Genomic DNA, 24,675 nt, shown 5'->3' on the forward strand with positions numbered 1-24,675 from the left:
TGCTGTATTATTCTAAAACCATGCAACTGCATCGATGTATAAAAGAACAACTGTTTGTTGTTTATTTTAGTGCGCACCTGCTAATTTGCATATGCCCCAGGGTTCCGAGGAAAATCAAAGATGGCGCGGGTATTTTGAATTTTTGTAAACAATCTTGTATGAGGGTTTATGAGATCGTGTTTCCTTCACAATTATTTGGAAAACAGTCAAATACAGGAATGCCCAAGTATCCCGGTGTTTGAAACAAATGCATTTGCTATATCTGAGGAGGTTATGCACAATTTGTGGTTGCCTTTATCCTCGACCAGCAACGATCACGTTGCTTTCACGTTTTCACTGCACAACAGTAATCTCGGACTCAGTGTAACCGAACGGTCGTAATGCATGTCATTTTGACATGACATTGCCACTGATGGAAGTGAGGCTTAATACAATCCGATTTGCCAGAGTTATTGACGAATGTCGTATGTTGTCCCACGTGAAAATAAGAATCTATTTACCATTTTTACACCACAGGCACAGCGTGAGAGACCGTGTTTCAGTAAACCTGTTTCGACAACACACAACAAACACAGGTGCCTGACTCTGATATATGCATATTTATGACCTAAATATGTAACATAAGACATTTAGATCATGCTTATACATATATCAGAGTCCATCGCCTGCACCACACAACCGACGTACTGTTAGACCCGTAGTTTTAATATTGTTTTATAGCAGAGACTGTGTTTCAACCAGCATGCATGAGATAAAATATTTAGGTTGTGTTTCAAATTTTCCCCCACGTCCTGTGACCTCCACAGGTCCATCTGTTTATTCTTGTTTATCTGTACTGAGCTGTATCCCTTATACGAGCTAAGATGATATGAATTATAAATGACGTTGAACATTAGGAAATGTTATTTTTTTTCTCAAAAGCAAACTGCCAGAAAATATTCAAGTGCTGTATCACTCTGTCTCCTACTGAGAAGGAAATCTTGACTTCACTGACTTCCTTTAAATTGAAACTCAAGAAGGGAAATTCTTAGAGTTGATCTGCCATTTTAATTACCCTGAATAATCACTGCATGGCAATTAGTGTTAGCCACCCATCAGCAAAAATATGTCAGTTTAGCTATATCTCTGTATTGTATACTAGCTCTTTGTTATGAGATCTTCTTACTCTTCGATTACCTCATAGGGACTGCTCTGCATTGTGCCACCTGAATTGCTGTTAACACAAGTAAAACCTGTTTTAGTCCATTATAAGCAAATTTGTAAATTCTGTGAAGAAACAAACCCTTATTGCCATGCTTTCAAAGTTGAGGTTTTGTTTCTTTTGAAAAAAGATGCTACTGTTTTGTCATTGATGGTGCCAACTAATGTTTCAGGAATGAAAATATACTTTAAGACTTGACTTTGAAAATTTATTGCCAAGTTATTTCGCTTGGTAGGACTGATTAGCATCACTGTCTGCAATGCTATAAATGAAATATGTTGCTTCCTATCTCAGTTTTGTATAATCAAACACAAATGGAGCGAGGCTCCACCAACTACTAACTCTGTGTTGTCTATTCCATGCACAGCATCTTTGAAGCTGTGTGTTTTTTTCAGTGCTAGAGTTATTCAAGACTTAAGATGGCAGAAGGTTTGAGTACACCATCAAAGGGCAGGAATCAAGATGTGGAGCTACTGTTCCAAAAGATGGGAGAAAAACTGGGATGGTTCCAGCACAAAGACATTGATACTGCCTTGAAAAGTGTAAGGAAAACAATAGGAGCATCAGTGCCTATCCTTCTCTCAGCTTCAGTTATCTGTCTACTGCATCACATTTTGTTTCTTGTGTACATGTAGTCTGGGTATCTCTTGCATGTTGCTTGTCACTCCTGTGTCACCTGGGTCACAGGGTAGGTGGAGTAGCCTAGTGGTGAAAGCATTGGCTCGACATGCTGAACACCCAGGTTTGACACCCCAGATAAATACATTATGTGTAGCCCTCTTCTGGTGTTTCCCACCGTGTTGCTGGAATATTGCTAAAAGCGTTGTAAATCCAAACTCAAGCCTGGGTCACAGTGTGTATGTTGACCTTGAGGCTAGTATAGCAGACTAGCACTGTGGAATGGGCACTGATCTGTGACTTGGAAAGTGAAGATGGTCTTAAAAAAAGTGGATGTTATTGCAAGTGGTGGCACGGATCACTCTGGAGCAAATGGTCAATAGGGTAAATTTCTTTCTTAATCTGAACAATGGGATTTTCAGAAGACATTATTGGATATTTCATTATTATTACATAGTGTAAGCATACATAAGTAATGGGAATTTCTCCCCATGTTAAAATTTAAATGCGTTGTTTTGTATTTCAATGGGTAAAAATCGCCAAATCCCTGACCAAAGTGATCCCTGTGGCAGGGGACATTCAGCATGATGCATGAATGCTTAAACCACTTCCCTACTGCCCAGACAGAATTAATCATTAGCAGTCACTGCTCAGGATAATAATGTTAAAATTATCATAGCAATATGACTGAGGACACCAACAATGTGCTTCACATGCTGTACCCATTAGTTGATTCAAACTTGCTCATTCAGCATGATGTGTGAACACTTAATCCACTTCCCTACTGCCTAGACCGAAATAGGTCACTGCTCAGGACCTCCTTTCACAAAGTATTAGTCACTAAGGAAACTTTAGCACAATGTTAAAGAATGGGAGTTAAGGTTATCCTCAGTAAAGGGTTGCTTCATGACAGGAGCCCCAGGATAATAGTGTCAAAATCATTATAGCATTAAAAACACATTGTACCTATTAGGGGATTCAAACCTTCTCTATTGTCAAGATAGAAGTAGTTAATTAATACTGCTAATGTTCAGTATACCCAATAGCCATGTATTTATGAGGAGCTACATTTTGTGAAGTGTGTCACTATTCCCTTTAGACTGGATTGCTGCTCATGCTATCAACCACTATTCTTTCTGTCCTACATTCAACTGATCAGGTTCATGATGATGATAATGATGATGATTAGTGCTGGTATTGGCATACAACCTGTGACATGATATATCATGATAATTTTAGTGATGATTATATGTTGCCAAAGTATTTTGAACTATAGCTGTGATACAATACAGTTCCCAATATAAGGGTGTTGATATGATACATATCATGATACTTAATTTCAACACCAACTGTATAAGCATGAAGATCGAAACAAAAACATTGTTTATCTGAAAGAAACTTTAATTTGAAATAAAAATAGGTAAAACATAATACAGTTGTGAACAGAAAACATTAATCAAAGACATCTTTGATATCTGCATGTTGCTGGATGCTGTCACTGTAGTCTCATAACAGAATGAAATTTGCGCTGATTTAAAACAGTAAACCTTGACAGATACCGTAATTCGTCACTGTTCAATGTTGAACATCAATGTATCATGGCCCAGTTCAAGTATCATATCAGGATATATGACAATGTAAACCTTTGTATTGGTGACCCATGGATTGCTGAATAGTCACACCAATGATGATGATGATGATGATGATTGTGGTGGTGGTGGTTTCAGTTAACCAAGAGCAGCAAGAAGAGGAGCACCAGGAGCAGAGTGAGGTCTGAAGATGTTAGCAACAAGGAAAATCAGGGGGAGAAGGGGACAAACAAACATGGTGATGCCAAAAATGGTTTGTTGTTGTTGTTGTTGCAGTTCTTCTACTGTACCTTGCCTTTTCCCTTTTCTGTCCAAGACAAATTTCTACGTTGATTATCTAATTATTGTACATTACAAAATATCTAAATAAATGCTAGTTAATCCTTTGTTACTACTTCTTTCTGGCTGTGAAGAAATACCCAGAAAATGCTATTGTGGGATAAATGCCTCATCGAGATGGAGGTGAGACACAAACTAGGATGACTCTTGAACTCACTGTGTCACTGATCACTCCAGGATTTGTTTCTCTTGATCGGAGAGCAAGACGCAGGGACACTTCTTCAGCATAGTCTTGAAGACTTCTGCCATGTTGGAAGTTGTCTTTGTGGCTTGGGGTCTATACTACCTCAGATTCTGGTACATCTGCCTTGTGATATGTGGTATTCCCTCTTTTCTTCTCAAAGGGACAAACGACCTGATCATATCTCAGCACAGGCTTTGCACAATAGCCTTGTTCCTGGCATTTTTGTTATGCGGGAAGTTGTCCAGAGGAAGGGACTGTCAGGTGTGCGAGGAAGCATGGAGACAGCACAGCACAGGTTAATGAATATATAATTTTCTCAGCACTTGTACATGTGCTTCTCAAACACCTGGCTGTGCCTTTCTCTGCACTCATCCCTCATCATGTGTCAATATTTTAATGATAGTTTGTTAAACAACTTTTTTATCATTTCGACAAAAATTCTGCAAAAACCTCACAGAGTTAGAATGATGCTTTGATCATGATCATCGTTTCATGGAGTATGTTATTCTTATCAGTTTTTGAGTTACATGACAATTCATCAGTCTGCTTTTGAGCCAAACGGACTATAGTGAAGAGCGTGGATGGTTTGGAGGGAGAGTACTTGACGGTGTCTGAATGAGTATGAAATAATAGTTTTACTCTAAATGATACACATTGCTTCAGCTTTCCAAACAAATGTCTTTGTTTGACTTGTTTACAGAATTGACCAAGGAAAGAACAAAGAGGACTAAAAAGAAAGTGTGCAAAGCTGTTACTGAGAATAATAATAGGATCTCACAAGAGAGTGGTGATGGATATCCTCTCAAGGCATCCAAGGCTTGCACCGACCTCACGAAAGAAAAGAGGAAGAGGAAGAAGTCTTCAAAAGCCTCTGAGAGTCCACTGGAATGTAATGAACCCAAGAATGAATGCAACCAGAGACTCTCTGGTGGCAATTCTGAGAATGCAGATGTGTTTCCGGAAATGCCATCACTGTTGGAGGATATTGGTGCACCGCTTGTCGAATCAACTCGAATCCACAGCCGCGAGAGTCTCGGCCTGTATAAACTTCAGGACAGTTTCATGTCCAGTGAGAGCGGTGATTCTAGTGTTGTTCATGACCAAAGCTCATTCAATAAGCTGGAAAGCAGGCCATCTGATGGAGCAAGGTATTTCAGGACCGACAAAACGCTGATCCGAATTCGCAACAGTCTCAGCGCTAATGAGCTGATGAAGAAGCAGCTGGATTCTTCCACTGAGAACTATTACTCTGTAGTGGGTGAGAGCATCATTGAGGAAGAAAAGGAGGAATACTACAGTGTACTAGAGGAGAGCCCTGTAGGTAGTGAGCCTGTTAAATGTAAGTCTGAACATGAAGCTGGTCTAATCAAGGAATCCGAAGATGGTGAGTCAAGACATATTCTCCAGACACAGATGCAAATGAAGCAGTGCCTGGATACTCAGGTCACTGGTTCTTTACAAGAAGACACAGGCTTTGAACCTATCGGGCAACATCATAGTGGAGACGTAGGAACAAGGTATAGGGACGTGTGTGATGTTGGGACTGATGAGAGTGAGGGGTCGTATTATGAAGTTGAGGATGCCTGTGCACAGACTGACCTTGGTGACAGACAGTTGGGTCAGGGTGTCAAGGTCATTGATTCAGTGAGTTCAGATGAAGGCAGCAATAGTGACAGTAATTTCGGAGATGGTGATGCTGCTACTGTAATTGATAACAACCTTGGAGTCACAGATTTGTGTGACAGACTCAAGGGACTCCAGCATGGATCGAGTCATGATGATGGCAGAGTCAGCAGCTTTGAGAGAGAATCTGTGGATGGATCGCAAAAGGAAGATGATGTACTCTGTGAATCGTCACCATCAGATTCAGAGGGAAAGATACTAACCAGAAAACATGTCAGACACATAGGCGAAAGGGAGAGTCCGGGCAAATTTGAAGGATCATTTTATGAAGTTGTTGATCAGTGTATTCAGACTGATTTGAGCGCATCTCAGACTGAGCATGATGCTGATGTTGTTACGCCGCATACACAGACTGTGGCTGGGGCTGATGGAGCATGCACCAGTCCATACTTCCCACCAAGTACTCATCAAGGGGAGAGTCAGCCTTGTGATCTGAAAATGTCCAACAGTGGAACTCCAACTCTGGCTGAACTGAAGTCAGCTACTTATGAAAAGTTACGAATGTCTGTGAAACGGTTCAACAATACACCTCAAAGTTCAGGACGATTGATGGACAATGTGTTGAAGAAGATTAACCTGTTTGGATCCAACACAGGTAGTTCTAATCTCAATGTTTCTTGTGGGAAGGAGGGGAAAAAGGTTGAAAGTGAGAAAGATGTGAAGCCATCACCTAAAAATTTATATAAGAAATTGTCAAAGAGTGATATATTGGAAGTGAAATTAGTTGATGGTGATAACAGAGATGCTACGACCGCAGATATTGTTGCTCGGAAGAGTTGCACTGAAAGGCATTTCTCTGATATTATCAGTGGACATAACAGTTTGTCCTCAAGGAGGGATGACAGTAGATCCACTAGCAGTGAGTCCTTCCATGAAAGACACCAAGGACAAGTTGCTCAGGACAAGGCTGTAAAACCAGCTCACAAAGACAGGATGGCTGTAGAAAACATGGTAGAAAATTTAAAACAAATGTCGTTTGGGAGTAAGATAGGTTGTAAAGAAGAAAACAGCGTGAGAGGCATACCAGTGGAAACACCTAGCAGACGGTTGAAATTGTCTTTAAAGAAGAACATACCAGTGAAGACAGTTTCATCTTCCTCATCATGCAGCACGGATGAGCATTCAGGGAGGAAGGAGTTGTACCAGACTGGCTACTCGTCACCTGACTACGGTACAGAGTCACCCAAGAGGTTAGATAATCAGTCAAGGGTGATATCAAAGAGTAGCACATCAAAGGAAAATGTTAAACCAAGTTTTACTGTTCCGGATTCACCACCCAGTCATGATTGTGGACTGAATGAACAGGCAAATGAGGAGTTATTTTCAGGTGAGGAGACAGGGGTGCCTGAATCCCAACCCCCCATAAAAGAAACTAGACTCACTCTTCAGGCAAATGAAGAGAATCTGTTTTCAGATGAAGGGGAGGAAGCCGTGCCAGATTCTCCAGCTCCAGAAAAGAAAGAAAAACAATTCCAAGAAAAGAACGAAAAAGTTCTGATTTCCGATAGAGAGTCAGCAGTTGTGTTGGATAGTGATTCTGATGAATTCCACAGCATTTATGTACCTGAAACATCCAAAATATGTAAATCAAACAAATTTGATACAAGGAAGACTCAAGCAAAAGAAGAGAATTCTTCGGACAGCTCATCTGATGACTACGAGATGTTGGTGAAAAGGGCTAAGGAGAAGAAGGGGAAGAGAGTGATGGAGAAGAAGTCAGTGAGCCAGAGTCCTGACGACTCCCTCCCAGACCTTGATGCCAGCCCTGACCAGGATGATAGATATTGCGTAACTGTCGGGAATGCAACAGCTTGGAGGTAAGATCATATTCACAACCATCTTTACTTATCTGCTAACCAAGACAACATAATATGTTCTGGGATAAACATTGTAATATTGAACTAATATTAGCTTATCCACTCTTTCTACATCAGCTGAACTTGTTAAAAAAGGCTCATCTTAGTTGTTGAGACCAACATGACTGGAGTTGTGACGATTAATCGATACGCAAGTTATCGCGATTCAAGAACTGCACGATACAATACATCGATATGAATGTTGTGTATCGATTCAACACGATACTTACATACTTAGCAGTCTACGAAAATACCGTCTCCCCTTCTATTTAGATTTTCGTGGAAAATATTGCCATGGACATGCTCCGACCGAGATAATTTTCACAAATTTATTTTGTTTTTTGTGCAAAAAAGCCAGTTGTGCCAATGTTGATCCCTGCTGTTCCATTTTTTGGGAAAACACTACTTTACTGACACATGCTAAACATTTTTAAGAAATGATGACATGTTTTATTTTTCTTGGGAGAAATGAAATCATAACGTAACAGCACATTATTTCCAGTACTTTTATTTTTCTGTATACAAGGACAAAATATCGTGATACGCATCGTATCGTATGTATCGGACTACCAGTATCGTGATACTTATCGTATCGTGGCATGGGCGTATCATCACAACTCTAAACATGACTACTCAACTTGCCCTATATTTTACTAATTTAATCAAAAGCGAAAATGAGATAGTTCTACCAAAAACTACACCCTGAGAATACAATTATGCTGTTCTCAAACTTCAGAAGATGCAGACGAAGACGAAACTCTTCTTTTTATCTCTGTCTCATTTTTGGTGAGATAAATAAGCATACAAATTTACTGTAGGCTGTAGGGAATCTTGTACAGGGTAGAAACAATTGGCCTGACTCGTAATCTACCTTCCAGGGCAAGAGCATATTTCAAATACTGTGCATGAGTCTGTTTTGTTGATTGTATTGATAGGATTAATTAACTTTAGTTCGTAAGGGAAACAACAAGCCTCATCTATATATTTTTGACACCACGATAGAGGTGTGTGTTAGAAGGATCCCAAAATGTAGTCTTCAGTGTTTTAATGAGGGAGTGCATAGTTTCCCTTCACAAAGGAATAAAGTAAAGTCTCAAGAAAACACAGATGGGTCTTCCTTGATGGAAGAGTAAGGCTGTTTTATCATGATATTTACAAACATGTATTGAAGTTGTTCTGCTCTGGGGATGTTTGTTGCTGTAAACAGTCAAACAAATGAAACATGCTGCTCCTTACTAACATTTCATGCCAATATTTCGGTTCATGAAACATGTTACTGCAGTCGCACAATGGTATAGATACATGCACAGGACATTTCTTACAATTGATTGGAACACTGACATTTATATAGCATTTAAATAGCAAAGGCATTGGCACCAATGTCAGTAGAATCAAGTGTTTATTTGTTTCATATATCTTTCTATATGGGCTCTAGGGTTACCTAGCATGGTTGTAGTTAGATGGCTTGTTTATCTTCCAGGGTGATTTATTTAGAACTTACAGAAGCAGATAAACAGCCAATTTGACGATCATTTTCAACACATTTTATTACTGCAATTCTAATTGCATTGACTGTACTAAAAAATGAATTTCGCATCAGCATATTAAAAACTGCTCTTCATACTTTTGTTCTTATGTTGGTATTTCAGATTTTGGAGATTAGATAAAATATGCATGATATGTGAACATGATGTGTTCATGGAGATATATTTTTCAGAGCATGGTTGGGTAGCCTTGTGGTTAAAGTGTTCTCTTGTCATACTGAAGGCCTTTGTTCGATTCCCCGCATGTGTACAATGTGTGAAGCCAATTTCTGGTGTCCCCCCACTGTGATATTTGATGGAATATTGCTAGAAGTTGTGTAAGACTAAACTTAGTCATAATATCAGAACCTACAGAAAATCACATTATGACTCTGATAACATGTCACAATCAGACAACCACATCTTTCTGTCCACAGACCAAGCAGATCTTCAGGGAAGTCAAGTGATGAGGAGGAAGACCTTGAGAACTGTAAGTTGTAATGTGGTAGAATTCCTGTAGATTTGGACACTAGGATCTAGTCCCCAGCAGAGTTCTGAGATGACTGTAGCTTCCATATGTTTACATGGATTTTTGACTGTCATCATCCATCATTTGGTTTCTGGAATGTGTTCTGTGATTAGGTTCAGTTAGTTTCTTTGTTGTTTTATACGGTGCAGTATTCAAGCTGTATGCCGTCGGTCTGTAATAATCGAGTCTGAACCAAACAGTCCAGTGATCAACAGCATGAGCATTGATCGGCGCAATTGGGATATGATGATGTGTTAACAAAATCAGCGAGCTGACCACCTGATCCCATTAGTCACCTCTTATGACAAGCATGGGTTGCTGAAGACCAATTCTAACCCAGATCTTCATGGGTGCAAACTGGTATGGAGGGTATAAAAGCCATATTCTGTTTACAGTTTTCAAGAAAATGAAAAGCCAAAAGACGACCAAGAAAACAAAAGTGTCCTCAGAAACCTCAGATTCAGACAGGTAGGAAATGGATATTTTCTGTCTGTATATTCAGCAGTATTGAAAATTAGAATGTGTGTACAGGTCTTTGAGATTTGTTGTAGGTGGGTTTCAGATGAACAGATAAATGGGTGGATGCATGAAATCATTTTGATGGACGAAATGATAGATGGGAGGGTGGTTGACTTAATTATGAAAAATTACTATAATGTGGTCAAGTTGGACAGATGTCGATTGTTAAGTGTGTGTTTGGATCAGAGGCAAGAATTCATTGTCATGTATCATCATGATCACCAACATTCATATTGTTTCACATAATTAGGCCCTGTAAGTTTAAGATGTAAGCATTTTGAAAAGTGGCCTTTATGAAAGTATTTTTATCCTGAAAACATGAACAGTCATCTTGTTTGTTCTTTGTACTGCAATTGCCAGCCATTTGTCAGTGATGGGGGGGAGATGATATGATGGAAGCACCCCATAAATCACTGATGCACCACATTGTGGTTCTCATAAATAAGTTTCACCACCACACTGGAGGCCCTTAGTAAGTATTCTGTATGACTGCTTTGTAGTGAAGGGTCAAAACTGAGTCTGATGTTTTGTTTCCATTTATGAACCGACTGAAGGAACACTTTAGATATAATTTTAATGTTTGGTATTTATTGTTGAAATCAACTGGGATGCGACTGGCAGCTGATACTTGCCTTGCTCGACTCGTCTTGTGAGAAACACATGGTACTAACTGACTAACAGTCTCATTCTAGAACTTAGTTGATAAAACTGACAAGCTATTAAACAAAGGGTTGCAATTTCAGAACAAGGCATTGCCACAATATATTGGATGTTTTCAGTATTGTGATATTTTACATTTACAATTGTATTCAGTAATAGCAGGGAGCCTATATAGAGACTCTGAGGGAGAAGAAACTCCTCGAAAAGCTGCTGAACGTATGCCTTGCCTCGTTCCTAGTTATTGCTTCAAAAACATCTTTCACATACATCTTTCATTCTTATGAGGGGAATATACTATCAGGTGAAATGTGTTTGCATGTAATAGTGATAGTTTCATCATCTAAAAAAGCATGTTAGGGTGTTATTTAAGGTGTGTGAAAAATGTGACAACGCTGATTTGATCTGATGCGCCATTGATGCTGGTGATGCTTGAGGGTTATAGTTCTGTAACCTCCTTCTTTCTTGTTGATCTTATTATTTGACAAAACAGGAAAGGTGTTTATAATGTTTTGTGAAATTTTTACACTTTCTGATTTTGAGGGATGTATGACAGTGTCAGTTAACATTTTGTTAACGTCCATGCCATTCCCCACGTGTGATAAGATATCTTAATTAATTATTAATGTAAACAAAAATGTCTGAAAGTAGATTTTTGTAAAACGACAGCTGATGTTAACACACATGTTCTAGCGATACTTTTGCATTCTTAAACATGTTTTGGGAGGGATGGCCCTGATGTATCATTTATTCTGGCATTCATTCACACAGGTACTTCTTTTTTTTCTTTATTTCTTTCATTCATTTACTTGTAATTCTTGCCCTTAATTATTGCTATAATTCATTCATTCATTGTAATATTAGACTGATACAATAAACAGGCTGCAGTACTGTTAAACACAGCTGAAGTTGCTCTGGGAACGAGCCAAGTTACTGTGTGCGTTGGAGCATGACAAGGCACACGTTAATTAGTACAAATGGTACAGAAAGCAAGGGAGTGACCTATCCCTGTTGTAGATTATCCCTGGTAATAGCAAGACAAAATATATATCACCCTTCGAAACAAGTAAAATTATAAAAGTCAAGGGCTTTTGGTCAGATAGTTCTGTAGAAAATCCAGTGGCTGCAGGTAATTGTTTAGGAAATCCCAAGGATATCTTGGAGAATGCCTGTGAAACTGCCTGTAGAGGTTTACTTGGTGAAAGGTGAACCTGTGGAGACAATAGAATGATATCACTGAAGGTTCGTGAAAAAGTGCGTGGCATTTCAACAGTCTCCTCAACATCCATTTATAAGCAGCTTCATGCAGTGGTTCAGTATTGTCATTTTATGTACCAGTATATGTAGACGACTTTCAGTGTGCAGTAGATAATGGGCTCGCATAAAACTTTTTCCTGTCAATGGATAAGAGTACATTTCCAGAGACTGGGATATAGAACTTTGACAACGGGCCATTTTCAAGATTGTTAGCTATTTTCTGAATTTGGAATGAGCCACTCCCGTTCTATAAATAGTAAACTTCAAAATTTTAATGGGCCATTTTTGTAAGTAATGTGCAAAATGGCCTGTGTCCCCTGCCTTTCCCACCCCCTGCATTTCATTACCTTCTTAACTCCCAATATGGATATCACTGTTGAAGATAGTAAGCATACATATAACCAGAATTTACTGGTAATTCATGTTTTTTTTGAAAGGCACACAGTTACAGGATTCTTGATTCTCCAAGTAATGCCATTCAAGTCAGTGGAATGCCATTCATAATTTTTTTATCATTAACTTGATTAACACTGCGCTTAACAGAATCATTTAATATGATGGCAGTTTATAAACATGATAAATGTTTCAGTCCAAGCCAGTCGCACTAGTTATTCAAATTATAATCTTATGATTGATAATACGATTATACATAGTCATCTCATTTTTCAGTCCTGACCACCTGATCCATCCAATTGGGTCACCATTTACTGCTGTTAGCAGACATTAGAATGGTCTATTGATCCACGCATATCCAAGAGTTTTTGTTTCATTTTGAAAGTTTTTGTGACAGATGTAAATCTGTTCTCATGTCTGTGTAGGAACCAGTTCTAACCTAGTCTTGACATTTTCTATTTGCATAAACCTGAATGTGAATTACACCTAAAAGAGGGATTATCTATTCTGGGGTTTGCTTGTGTGATTGGTAGAATGTCTCATGATGTAAATGTGAGCCTGTGTGCACTGTTTCTATTGCTTCAGTATGAAGGAGTTTATCAATGATGACTCCATCGTCAGCAGTGGCTCAGAGGACGATGTCTTCTACCTCAAAGTGGACAACAGTCAGAAGGAGAAGCGGCCACTGAGGTATATTGCAGCACCTGGTGCACGGTTCGCATCTTTAGCAGCTCTGGATCTAATAGTCATTCAGTTGATCGATCCCCATGTATCGGCGATTATCGATGAGCTCGGGAAACTGGTCAATATTCATAAAAATATAAGATCAAATTTAGCTTAATAAAGACTTTCTTATTGTAGTGTTTATCAAATAAAGACATAAACTAATAAACTACTGATGCAGTTTCCCAGCATGTAAAACTGCATTCTTGTGTATATCTCAACAGGAACTATCTGAATGGTCATCATGATTGTGGTATTAATCAGTGTCTGTTTGCATAGTGTTATCACTGTATCCTCCTTTGCGATTACAGCTAATTATTGACTGATTAACTCTGATGATCTGCATATTGTCAGTGATAGTCAGCACTAATCCTTGTAAATTTTCTGGTTTGGACTGCTTGTGTCAGTGTATTCTTGTTTGTGGATGGGAAGAATGATCATTCAGGGACGCTTGAGTATGGTAGGTGGCAAAGCTCTCTCTGCCCACTGATTGGTGTTGTGTCAGATGAGAGGGTGCGATTTGTGGTTGAATTGAAAATTGCTTACATTAAATGGGCCAGAATCCTGTAACTGGTTTCTTTATTTGCAGTTTCCAGGTGATTCTTGGTTACCTGTTACATATAACCTGTTTCACTTTAGTGGAACATGTCCTGAATCACTTTCCATCACATTAACCTGACGTGCCTTGATTCAAGTGAAAAACTGTTCAAAATGGCACACAACCAACTCACTTACTCTTCAAAACAGGAGGCCAATGACCACTCTCCTGAAGTGTTAGACCCATGAAAGCCCTGACTGTTGCTTTCTCCACACTTCTTCCTCATAACAAATGGTGAACTGTGTCAATATTTTAATGGTAGTTTGTTACACAACATTTTTTATCATTAGTACAATAATTCTGCAAAAGCCTCACAGAGTTAGAATGATGTTTTGATCATGATCATCGTTTCATTGAGTATGTTATTCTTATTAGTTTTCAAGTTACATGACAATTCATCAGTCTGCTTTTGAGCCAATAAGTGTTATGTCTTGCTGTGAAGTGTTGTCTCCCTTACCACTGCTAGACTCTAATGGTCAGTGAGTTGTTCAACTTGTTAAAATCTCATTTGATAACATTCTTTCGTTTTGATTACCCACACAACAGTATTTGAATCAAGTGTTCTAATGCACATAGGTATATTTACATTACTGATATACTGTGTAATCATTATTACCCTTCAGTTAGGCAGATGTTTAGTGGTTAAGGTATTCGCTCATCACCCCTAAGACCCAGGTTTGGTACCCCACATAGGTACAATGTGTGAAGCCCATTTCTGGTGTCCCCAATCATGAAATCCATCTTGGAATGTGGGATAACAATGTTTCCCCTTTTGTAGGATTCCAGAATATCACACCAGCAGTGATGAGGAGACAGATGCAGATGGAGATGTGACCTATGATGACAGCAATGAGATTGATGATGACAGCGATGAGGACAAAGAATATAGACCAAAGACATCTCGGAAACAAGAGACAAAGAGAAAAGCAAGTCTGTACACATATTGATTGGCCAAAATTATATAAACTTTCTATTTAGTAAGAAATTGGCACAAGTCCCCTGTTTGATACAGGCTTCCTACATCACCCATTTTACAACAATTTGTTGTTTCCATAGAGACACCTCTACCAAAGATAGTCCACAGGAAGTACGAGACTCCCAAAGCTCAGATTGTGTCATCATCTCGGATTCCCAGCTCTGCAGAGACCAGTGTCGGCAGCTCAGCTAGTCATGTAAAAATATGCAGCTTCCTCCAGTCCCTGACTGCCAACCTGCCTGACCACAGGAGACATCCAGAGGCCTCCACGTGAGTTGTTGCTGGACCATATATTGGACATGCTTATGTGCCATGAGGGACTGAGTGTGTAGCCATATGTTGTTTTCAGCAGTGGTGCATGAGGTTAGTCTCGCACTTTTTGCTATATTCCAGTGATATCATGGTAGGGAACACCAGAAATGGGCCCATGTAGGGTGTCAAACCCGGGTCTTCAGTATGATAAGCAAATGCTTTAAGCACTAGGCTACCCCACTGCCTCTTGTCAGCAATAATTCACATGACGTGTCAGGTATGATTTAAAAAATCCCAATGTGACGTTTACCACCTTAGTGAAATTTTGAGCATGAATATGGCTGTGCCAAATCAAGGATCGTTATTGGTCAATAGGATATCATTACCAATCTTGATCAGAATGATCACAGTCTTGACCAAGGGTACAACATTGCACCTTATTCTCTTTGCTTTGAAATGGGAGATAACTGTCTTTGGTAAGGACAGTTAGATTTGTTTTATCCCAAGACATGCCTCTGCTTAAGACAGTCCTCAGGAAGTATGAGGCTTGTTACTTGCACAATTCATTTACCTTTTCCACAATTTTGTCTTGGCACTAAGCATTTTGTGCAACACATTTGATTATGATCCTCTAACGTGTTTAAGTTATAAATACTCCTGTCATTCAGGGGAACCTAGTGATCAGTGTTCACTCATCATGCTGAACACCCAGGTGTGAGTTTCCACATGGGTACAATGTGTAAAGCCATTTCTGGTGTCCTCTTCTGTAGTAATGCTGTAATATTGCTGTAATATTGCTGAAGAAGGCGTAAGGCCCAACTCATTCACTCACTCACTCGTGTGTTTCAGATATGTGAAACAGTTCAAGAAATACAAGATGGAGCTGACTCAGCGTCTTTACAAGCTGTACAACCAGACAGTGTTTGATAAGAAGGTTTGTGCAAACTCTCATACTAATGGAAGGTGGTGGGGTATCCCAGTGGTTAAAGCGTCAGTTCATCACACCGAAGACCCGGGTTTGATTCCCTACAAGGATGCACTATGTGAATCCCATTTCTGGTGTCCCCTGCTGTGATATTGCTGGAATAATGCTTTGAAAATAGCGCTGACATATATTTGATTCAGTGGGAACTGGTTCCACACAACTGAAACTGAAGTCATGCAGGTTATCTGGGACTGTGCCTTTGCTACACTTTTAAAGGTACACATGGTGTTGTACATGGCAGCCAGTGCTGGTTCGTTTGTGACTTGAAGCATAGTAGTGATACTTTCTTGGCAGCTGTGAGATGTAATGTTTTGGTCCACACTGTTTACATGCTGAATGATTTCTGAGTTAAAGGCTGCACACTTTGACAATATCATATGTATATTTATGCCCACAGCTTCCATCATCCCTGGAGATTGGATGGAACAAGCGCCTGCTGAAGACTGCGGGCTACTGTAAGTACATGAGAGGACACACGGCCAAGGTGGAGCTGTCTGACAAAGTCTGTGACTCAGCAGGTATGACTTTAATTTTTCATTTCGCCTTCTATTTTGGAATGATGCCTTCATTACTCACAGCATTATGTACTTATTGTTCATTAATAGACACATAGATGTTGGGTAACAGTGGAGTATGCTGTTGGCAGTGGCATGCACTGTCGTGCCAACAGTTGATGTTTGACTTCTCACATGAAGGAAATATCTGCTAGCCCTTGCTTACTATTCCTGGAAGATTCATAAAAACCAGAGTAAGACATACTTAAAAGTGGTGTAACCCTCTTCACTCACTCCGATTTCACATTCATGGGAAATTCGATAGAAACTTTGGTTGCACTAAGAAGTGTGTGGGTAACACAAATGACCTTTAATAATTCAACTGTCTCCATGGTGTTCTGGACAGAGGTTCTTCCCACAGAGGGAATGCCAAGGTTTGACCTCACACCAAGAGATTCCAGTAGCTAGTATTTGTTGTTACCTTTACTAGTGCTTGACACAAAGGTGAAATCAACAACTGGTGCACTTCATTATTTTTTATAATGTGCCCGAGACAGTTGTCCATTTTGAATTACGACTGGCTTTTTAATGGGCTTCTCAGGACTAGTAAAAGCAGCTACACCCACATTCATGTACATTACTATGTTAGTTCAGTAATCTATATTTCAGCACATTTCAGTTTCATACAAGGAAAGACAGATAGACTGTTGGCTGCAGTGTTTAAAGTTAGTGAACGATTACAGCCATACAAAAGTAGACTGCACCACACGTCCTTACCATATTTCATCTATGTAGACAGTCACAACCAACACTCTACTTTTAGATTTAAACCCCACTCACACACTAAGTAAGACACTTTACTGAAGTGCAGGACATTGTGGCAGGCAGTGTGAATGGGTCTGTGGGGCTGTAGAGTTTCACCCACCAACACAACAGAAAGGTTGCAGCCTTGATTGCACAAGATGATACTGGAGATAAATAAATTTGCATCCAATCTGAAAATATTTTTGGCTTCTCATTTCAGTGAAAAGATAATGTATGTTGTTGTTTTGCCAGAGCGAGTGAGGGACACCCTCATCCATGAGTTGTGCCATGCAGCATCGTGGATACTCAACCACAAAAATGATGGACACGGGCCGTACTGGAAATATTGGTAAGTCTCACTCACTCCTGTCATATTATCAGTTTAATTACACTGGATATACTGGTAGGTCTCACTCCACTTGCTCATACATGAGTTAAAGCCATACTGAAGAAACCTGTAGTATAAGGTAAACCATTCAAGTCTCCCCGAGTCAGACAGGTGATTAATGATCATATCTGTGGACATCTGGGAATCAAACAAAGGAAGATGTTCACAATCACTTGTTAAATGTTGCAAGTTTGGAGATGTTAGGCTGTTGTTAAGGTTACATGTTTCAGATCTTTTCTGAAACTACAATTCCCAGGAGCTGTATGAAAGATAATCCATTAAAGTGTCTCCAAGTTTGGAAGCGTATTGGAGCCATATTCCAACACAAATGTCAGATATGTGAAATACTGCAGCAGAACTAGAAATGATAGAGATGTTTTATATTGGTTGTGTGAGCAATATTTTAGATAAAAGTAGCATCGCTGTAGAAGTGATAAACAAGTTCTTCACAGTTTTGTGTTGTAGTCTGTAGTTGTGAATTTGTCGTACCTGTCTGATTGTTTGTGACCACAATACTAAAGCATCAGAAAACACATTCTGCTATATTTAGGCTGGCTTCAGATCTGGTTTTATTTTTGAGGAATTCGTTTGTTTTGCTCAGAAAGATATTTGCTGTTTCAGCCTGGACTTTGTTGCCCAGTTCCACTTATTTTGTTTTTTAAGATAGGAATTCTTTCGACAGTACAGTGGAAGCTCTCCACTCCGGCAGCCCTCCAATCTGGCATGCTCTCAATGTCAACACTAGGAATGGGTGCTGGTAGAAGCTAATTTATTATTTAATTTATTAATTTTTTATCATTTACACACCCTCTACTCTGGCATCAGTCTATTCTCTATTTTGGCACAGCAAGAGTTGACAAATTGACTGACTGTTCAGGAAGTAACACTCTCTAAACTTTCATCCAGTATCTCATATCTCAGCTCTCCTGTTGATTGGCTGATTGGTTGAACGTGTATGGATTAAGAACACAGTGAAAGACAATCAGCATCTAGCTCCTTATGTTGCCTGATAAAAGGAGTATGGACAAGGATTTGACAAATTGGTGAATAACATGTGTCACTAGTATTTTTAATAAATTGTCATGTCACAATTTGCCAGTCTCTCATTGTATCAAAATGGCTATACCAATTAAGCAGGCTAAATCGGAAATAACTCTTGAACATAAAAGATTTTGATGCAATTCCTAAGCCTACTGAAAAAGGCCTTGCATTTAAGAACCAATCTGGCAGGCAAAGACTTTGAGACATTTTGAAGAAAGCGTCAAGCGTATGAGACTGAATTCGAACAAAACATCAATTCAAAACCACAGAGTGTGAATGCAAACTGTAAATTTGACAAAATCAATACACTGATGCATGATTGTTTTTTGAATATCAACTCATAGTTCAGTCATTTATCTCACACTCTCAGGTTGAAAATGGAAAAGTTCTCTAAACAGGCACGCCCTCTGTATGTGCAGTTTTCACTGGTCCCAACAAATGCCAGTTTAGAGGGCTTCCACTGTAATTTATTTATGTTTGATCCTACTAAACATGAAAATTTACAGGTAAAAGGTTTGAATGTGATACACTTACATCTTTACACTGCAAAAGCTAGCAAAATTACAAGATGTGTTTGGTGCAGTGATCTCCCTTTGCAACTTCTGAAGGTATATGGCAATCAGTTTCGCAATGGAACAGGAAATAAACTAATTATGAATTTCCAAAATGTACCTTTTAGGGAACTAAAACTGAATCTCTTAGTAAACTGATGGAATAGTTCAAGTATTTAAAAAAGAAGAACTCAGTGTGAATCTCTTTCAATAACTGCAAATAGGACAAAAGCATGTGGTCTCGGGAAATGTCATGCTCTGCAGAATATGTTATGTTTACGCAGCCTTTCCAACCATCTTCTCTTCAGATGACAATCAATTCAAGTGATACATTGTGCACCATGTTTTTGTTCTTTCCTTGCATTTGGTAAATATATATTGAGCATAAATTTGCCACAAAAAATAATATGCAAAATAAATTTCATACATAATAACTTCTAATCTACTGCAGTAAGTATTACAGGTACCTGCAACACTATAATACACTTGCCAGCTCACAAACATATTAATTACAGTGGAATGTACATCCTGATTTTTGTTTGTGCAGGGCACGGAAAGCCAATCAGACCTACCCTGACATCCCCGTCATCAGTCGCTGCCATGACTACACTATCACCACCAAGTACACCTACCAGTGTGTCAAGTGTGGGTACAGGTATGTAGCTTGTCATGTATGGTATCAGGAAGAATATCCATTGTTAACACTTACAGCAAAATCCTGAAGAACATTTTCTGATGCATGTGGTACTGGTAGTATTTGAATATTAAAGAGGTCGGATGGAGGTGTAATATGTGAAACAACCAGCTGTAGAATGAATGACATGCATAACAGTGTCTCTCTCTCTCACATGCATGCATGTATGCACGCACGCACGCACGCACGCACGCACGCACGCACGCACGCACGCACGCACGCACGCACGCACGCACGCACGCACAGAAATTTGAAAACAGTGAGCATGAAGAATTCTTTAACCACCAGCATCTCCATCCCTCATCCACAGCCAACCTGTGTTCATAAAGAGCTTTTGGCTTGGAAGGCCTGTTTATACTTACACACCCACACATTATAACATTTCAATTCATTCTCTAACATGAAATGTCATACATGATGTGAGTGATAAAATACTAAAATTGTCTGCAAAGACAATGTTTATTTTCTTTCACTGAGGATAGAATTTTGTAGTTTGTTTTGAGAAATTCTCAGTACCCCAGATAATTAATTAAAATTGACGACTAAAACCCCCAAACAACCAACCAACCAAACAAACAAAAAAAGGTTTGGTTAGTCTTTCTTACTGCAGACGAAGGAAATAAATGACAATGCATGTTGAGCTGTTGTGGATTAAATCTTTTCTTACCACTTGTTTAAGGCTAGGTAAACCTTCCTGTTAGTTTGTTGAAAAGGTACTATACAGATAGTTGGTTTCCTGTTATTTATCATTTTGTGGTAGGACCTTGGTTTGATCAAGTGACATTTTTGGTTCAATGTTTCCCTTTTTCCACCTACGCAGATGTTTAAAGCAATGTCATTGAAATATTATGAAATCTTAAGAACTTCACTAAATACACCAGGGCCATCTTTGCACCTAAATGTGTTTTCAACTTTATCCCAAATGTGCCATGATGGCACAACAAAGATAATCCCACTCAAAGCAGACATTTTGGGTAGAATAACTTTTGACCGATTCTTCAGAATTGTTTAATCTCATTTGAAGTGTTATTTTAAGTAAATACCACTGTATTAGTGTCTTCAAACAATGGGAAAGCGTTGTTATAAAAGGGAGTTTTTCATTGGGTAACAAACGGTTGAACTTCATCCATGTGTCAACCTATGAACATGGACATAGAATGACATCACAAGGTCAGGCCACAACGTTGTGTCATTTTAACTCCTCCTCTAGTTAAGAGTTATTTGATGCTAATGTATTTTAGGTTGTTTCTATGAAGTTGAATAACTTTCCCCGTAGAGAACAGTACATAAGAAACAAAGCATAAATTCACTTCAGTGGTTGTTCAACAGTATACATGTTGTTTTCACCGTGTGTTTTCCGAAGTTGTGGCTGAATAGTGAAGAAGGAATCTCTGGAAAGCTTTTACAGAAAGCCTGCGACAGCAACTCATGCAATACCTTATCTTGTTGCGGGAAAGCCTACTGTAAAGCATAACGTTTCCTCAACGTAAATTTGCAACTTCGTTATTACTTGTGTCATAACATTATGAATTAGCGAAATACGAACGTTGTGACAACTTTGTCTTACCCTACCAATCCACAGCCTGGGAATGTGCCCCGATTCTTTCAATGCTGAAAGGACACTTGGAAGACGGTTCAGTGACCTCGGATGTGGCATTCTCCCCTGCACCAACAACTGTTTCTTAGAGACTGCAGGTGTTCCTGCACGCAACGTCTTGGCCAGTGTTATATTCATCAACCTTATTGTTTCTTTTTTGAAGGGGGCCCTATATCTTCAACCCTCAAAGCCAATCCAAATATGTCTGGTGTACACGACTTTTCACATTTTTGTCAATTTAAGGCAATCATATTTTCAAATATTTTTGTTGGAAGGTTTATTTTTCCTTAACGTGAGTACCATTTTTGTTTTGGCAAACTTTGATGACATAATGTGGGTGGTGCTTACACAAATGTTTAATACATTTACGAAACTCTGATTTCTCTGTTCAGTAATAACAATGGAAACTTCCACCCATGATTGAAAACAAGCGATCTCGTCAACCCTTTCGCTGTAATAGTGACCTGCAACAAAGGAGAACGGAACGAATTAGATTTCGATACCTGCAACTGCTAAGACAGTTTTGTGTGAGAAGAAGCCAACAACCTGTACTGGTTTAGTAGACAACTTTCCGGTGTGGATTACCATCCACATTACTGTTTGCATCTACATCAAAATGTCTCATCGATTGCAATACGAAAGTTACCGCAGAAATGATTCCAATAAAGAAGCTGTTTATTCATAAAAACGCAATCGATGCTTAGGTGTATATGCTAATTAGTAATGCAGATGCTAATCTACACTGAAACGTCGCATCGATTGCCATATAGAGATTTCCTATCCCTAATAAATCGTTATTGTTTGTCGTGCCACCTTCTGAATGCCACTCAAAGAAGACCTAGTCTTAGTTTCTCAACTGGCCACGTGGCTGTTTCAAGATTTACACATTGGTGATTTGTCTCATTGGTCACCCAAGACAGCACAATTGGCAACTATTTACATGGTTATTGAAAGTTATTTAGTTACACAACAATAATCAAACAACTAACGTTAGTCCTTCGAAGGACGTTGTTGTTTTGGGTTTTTTTGTTTTTAGTTGTTTTTTTTTTAATTATGAGTTTGGTTTTACGCTGCACTAAGCAATATTCCGGCTGTATGACGGCGGTCTGTGAATTATCGAGTCTGGACCAGACAATCCAGTGATCAACAGCATGAGTATCGACCTGTATTATTGGGAACCGATGACATATGTGAACCAAGTCAGCGAACCTGACCACCCGCAGTATCCGTTAGTACATCTACATACACGAACACTACCTGCTCGCAAATCCGCTTCTTCAACATAAAGGTAATTAATCAGCCAGTTATCGATTAGTCCTTTGATCAGATTATAATTTCTCTGATGCTTCACAATATACGTATATTGCATAGCACGTAATAGATTTATCACATGGGACCTTGTATTTACTCTTGACACAACTGCTAACGGGTAACATGTGTCGGTAATCTGAGGGATGTTACTGTTAATCATACCTGTTGTGAATTCATTAACTGACCATCAAGTGAATGATAAATAAACAGGTGTAGGTTTACACCAGACATCAAAGGAGTAGTAAAGGTGAATCTACTTCGAAGCCCCACTCTCTGCAATAAACAGGTTATTCATGAAGATTTCTATTTCATTGTAGTACTTATATCTACATGAAAAAGTAGTGATTTTCCGTTATTTATTTCGTTTGAAGTTTTTTTCATCGATCGTTTCGTTGTCATCTCGACTTGTGCCAATTCCAGAATACCCAAACGCCCTCCTCCCAAGAAGTGTTCGCGTTGGTGATGCACTGGATTTCAGCCTCGTCACACATATGGTCTATTTGTCGTATTTCCTGACTGCATATATTTTCTATGCCTGTGGGCATGGGTTTACGCGCCACACAGTCATACCGGAAGTATAGAACATAGTCTGAATAAGACTTTGTGTATCATGATATTTCATCAAGGATAAGTTGCGGTAGGAAGTAAGTGAAAAGAAATCAGTATTACTCACAGTCACGCATTTTCACACCACTATCACGACATAATAAATAGTCTAAATGAGATTTGTAGTCTCCTGACATCTGAATGAATTCTACAAAATGTCAAAGTGGAAAACTTACCAATCTGTGTGTTACCTGGTCTTTCAGTGTTGACATTAGATTGATCGTCTTCAGTTGAAAGCTACTCCCATAACATCAAGTCACGTGAGAACAACTTTGCTAATAAATGTTTGGTAGTTCCTAGAGTGGGAGTAGTATTATGTGACATTTTTTTTCTGCAATTTAATATTGACTTTTGATAAAATAACCACCTTCAATTTACAAATTTTGATATATCCTACAGACCCGTGAAGGTCCCGGGGCAGAATAGGCCTTCAGCAACCCATGCTTGCCATAAAAGGTGACTATACTTGTCGTAAGAGGCGACTAACGGGATCGGGTGGTCAGACTGGCTGACTTGATTGACACATGTCCTCGGTTCCCAATTGCGCAGATCGATGCTCATGTTGTTGATCACTGGATTGTCTGGTCCAGACTCGATTATTTACAGACCGTCGACATATAGCTGGAATATTGCTGAGTGTGACGTAAAACTAAACTCACTCACTCACCCACTGATATATCCTACAAGTGACAAAACATTATTGTTTTTCTCCTTTAAAGATGCATTTTGTGACTCACTCATCTTTTCACCTTGCAGGGTTGTGTCCCTTTGGGCAACGATTCTGGGTTTGAATCCTGGTTTGCCCTGTGTTCATCAGCACAATACCCTGATGTTTATAACATCACCAGTGACTTCACCACTGATGTTAACCAAACTCTGTATGTCATCTGTTCTTTCTTTGCAGTATTGGTCGACACTCCAAGTCTCTGGATACTGACAGGAAGGTGTGTGGAAAGTGCCATGGGAGGTTTGAGGTCCGTCTCTCCAAAAACTCTGCCAGCTCATCTGTCTCAAACACACCCAACACACCTCGAACACCTAACAAGTTTGCCTTGTTTGTGAAAGAGCAGTATGGTACATATAAGAAGAACAAAGACCTGAAGCATAAAGACATCATGCAGCTGTTGAGCCAGGAATTTGCAGCAAAGAACAAACTCACAGCTTAAAATATTTCATGTTGTGAGACACAATTTTGCAATAATTCTCATGTGATTTGCACTTACTTCGAATGTACAGCAATGTGATGGGTTGAACAAAATAATCATGAATTGTTGACATATAACTAGTAATAAACACGTCCTTTGCCA

At 39.2% G+C, this 24,675-nt stretch overlaps 1 protein-coding gene across 3 annotated transcripts; it reads left to right on the forward strand.

The window, feature by feature from the left end:
- The first annotated feature begins 89 nt into the window (after nucleotides 1-89).
- On the forward strand, nucleotides 90-24,675 carry LOC137272964 (germ cell nuclear acidic protein-like). Of its 3 annotated transcripts, XM_067805390.1 has the most exons (15): nucleotides 99-129; nucleotides 1,597-1,743; nucleotides 3,547-3,661; nucleotides 4,092-4,226; nucleotides 4,632-7,431; nucleotides 9,431-9,483; nucleotides 9,918-9,990; nucleotides 12,934-13,038; nucleotides 14,448-14,599; nucleotides 14,726-14,915; nucleotides 15,747-15,831; nucleotides 16,280-16,400; nucleotides 17,433-17,529; nucleotides 19,708-19,815; nucleotides 24,273-24,675. In XM_067805390.1, exons 2-15 carry the CDS (start codon nucleotides 1,621-1,623, stop codon nucleotides 24,532-24,534), a joined length of 4,419 nt encoding a protein of 1,472 aa, XP_067661491.1. In that variant the 5' UTR covers nucleotides 99-129; nucleotides 1,597-1,620; the 3' UTR covers nucleotides 24,535-24,675. The 3 variants fall into 3 exon arrangements, with proteins under 3 accessions (XP_067661493.1, XP_067661491.1, XP_067661494.1); XM_067805392.1 differs by lacking the exon at nucleotides 4,092-4,226 and having other exon boundaries at nucleotides 90-129; nucleotides 1,569-1,743; XM_067805393.1 differs by lacking the exon at nucleotides 4,092-4,226.

The sequence above is a fragment of the Haliotis asinina genome, chromosome 2 (genome assembly GCF_037392515.1).
Source record: "Haliotis asinina isolate JCU_RB_2024 chromosome 2, JCU_Hal_asi_v2, whole genome shotgun sequence".
NCBI lineage: Eukaryota > Metazoa > Mollusca > Gastropoda > Lepetellida > Haliotidae > Haliotis > Haliotis asinina.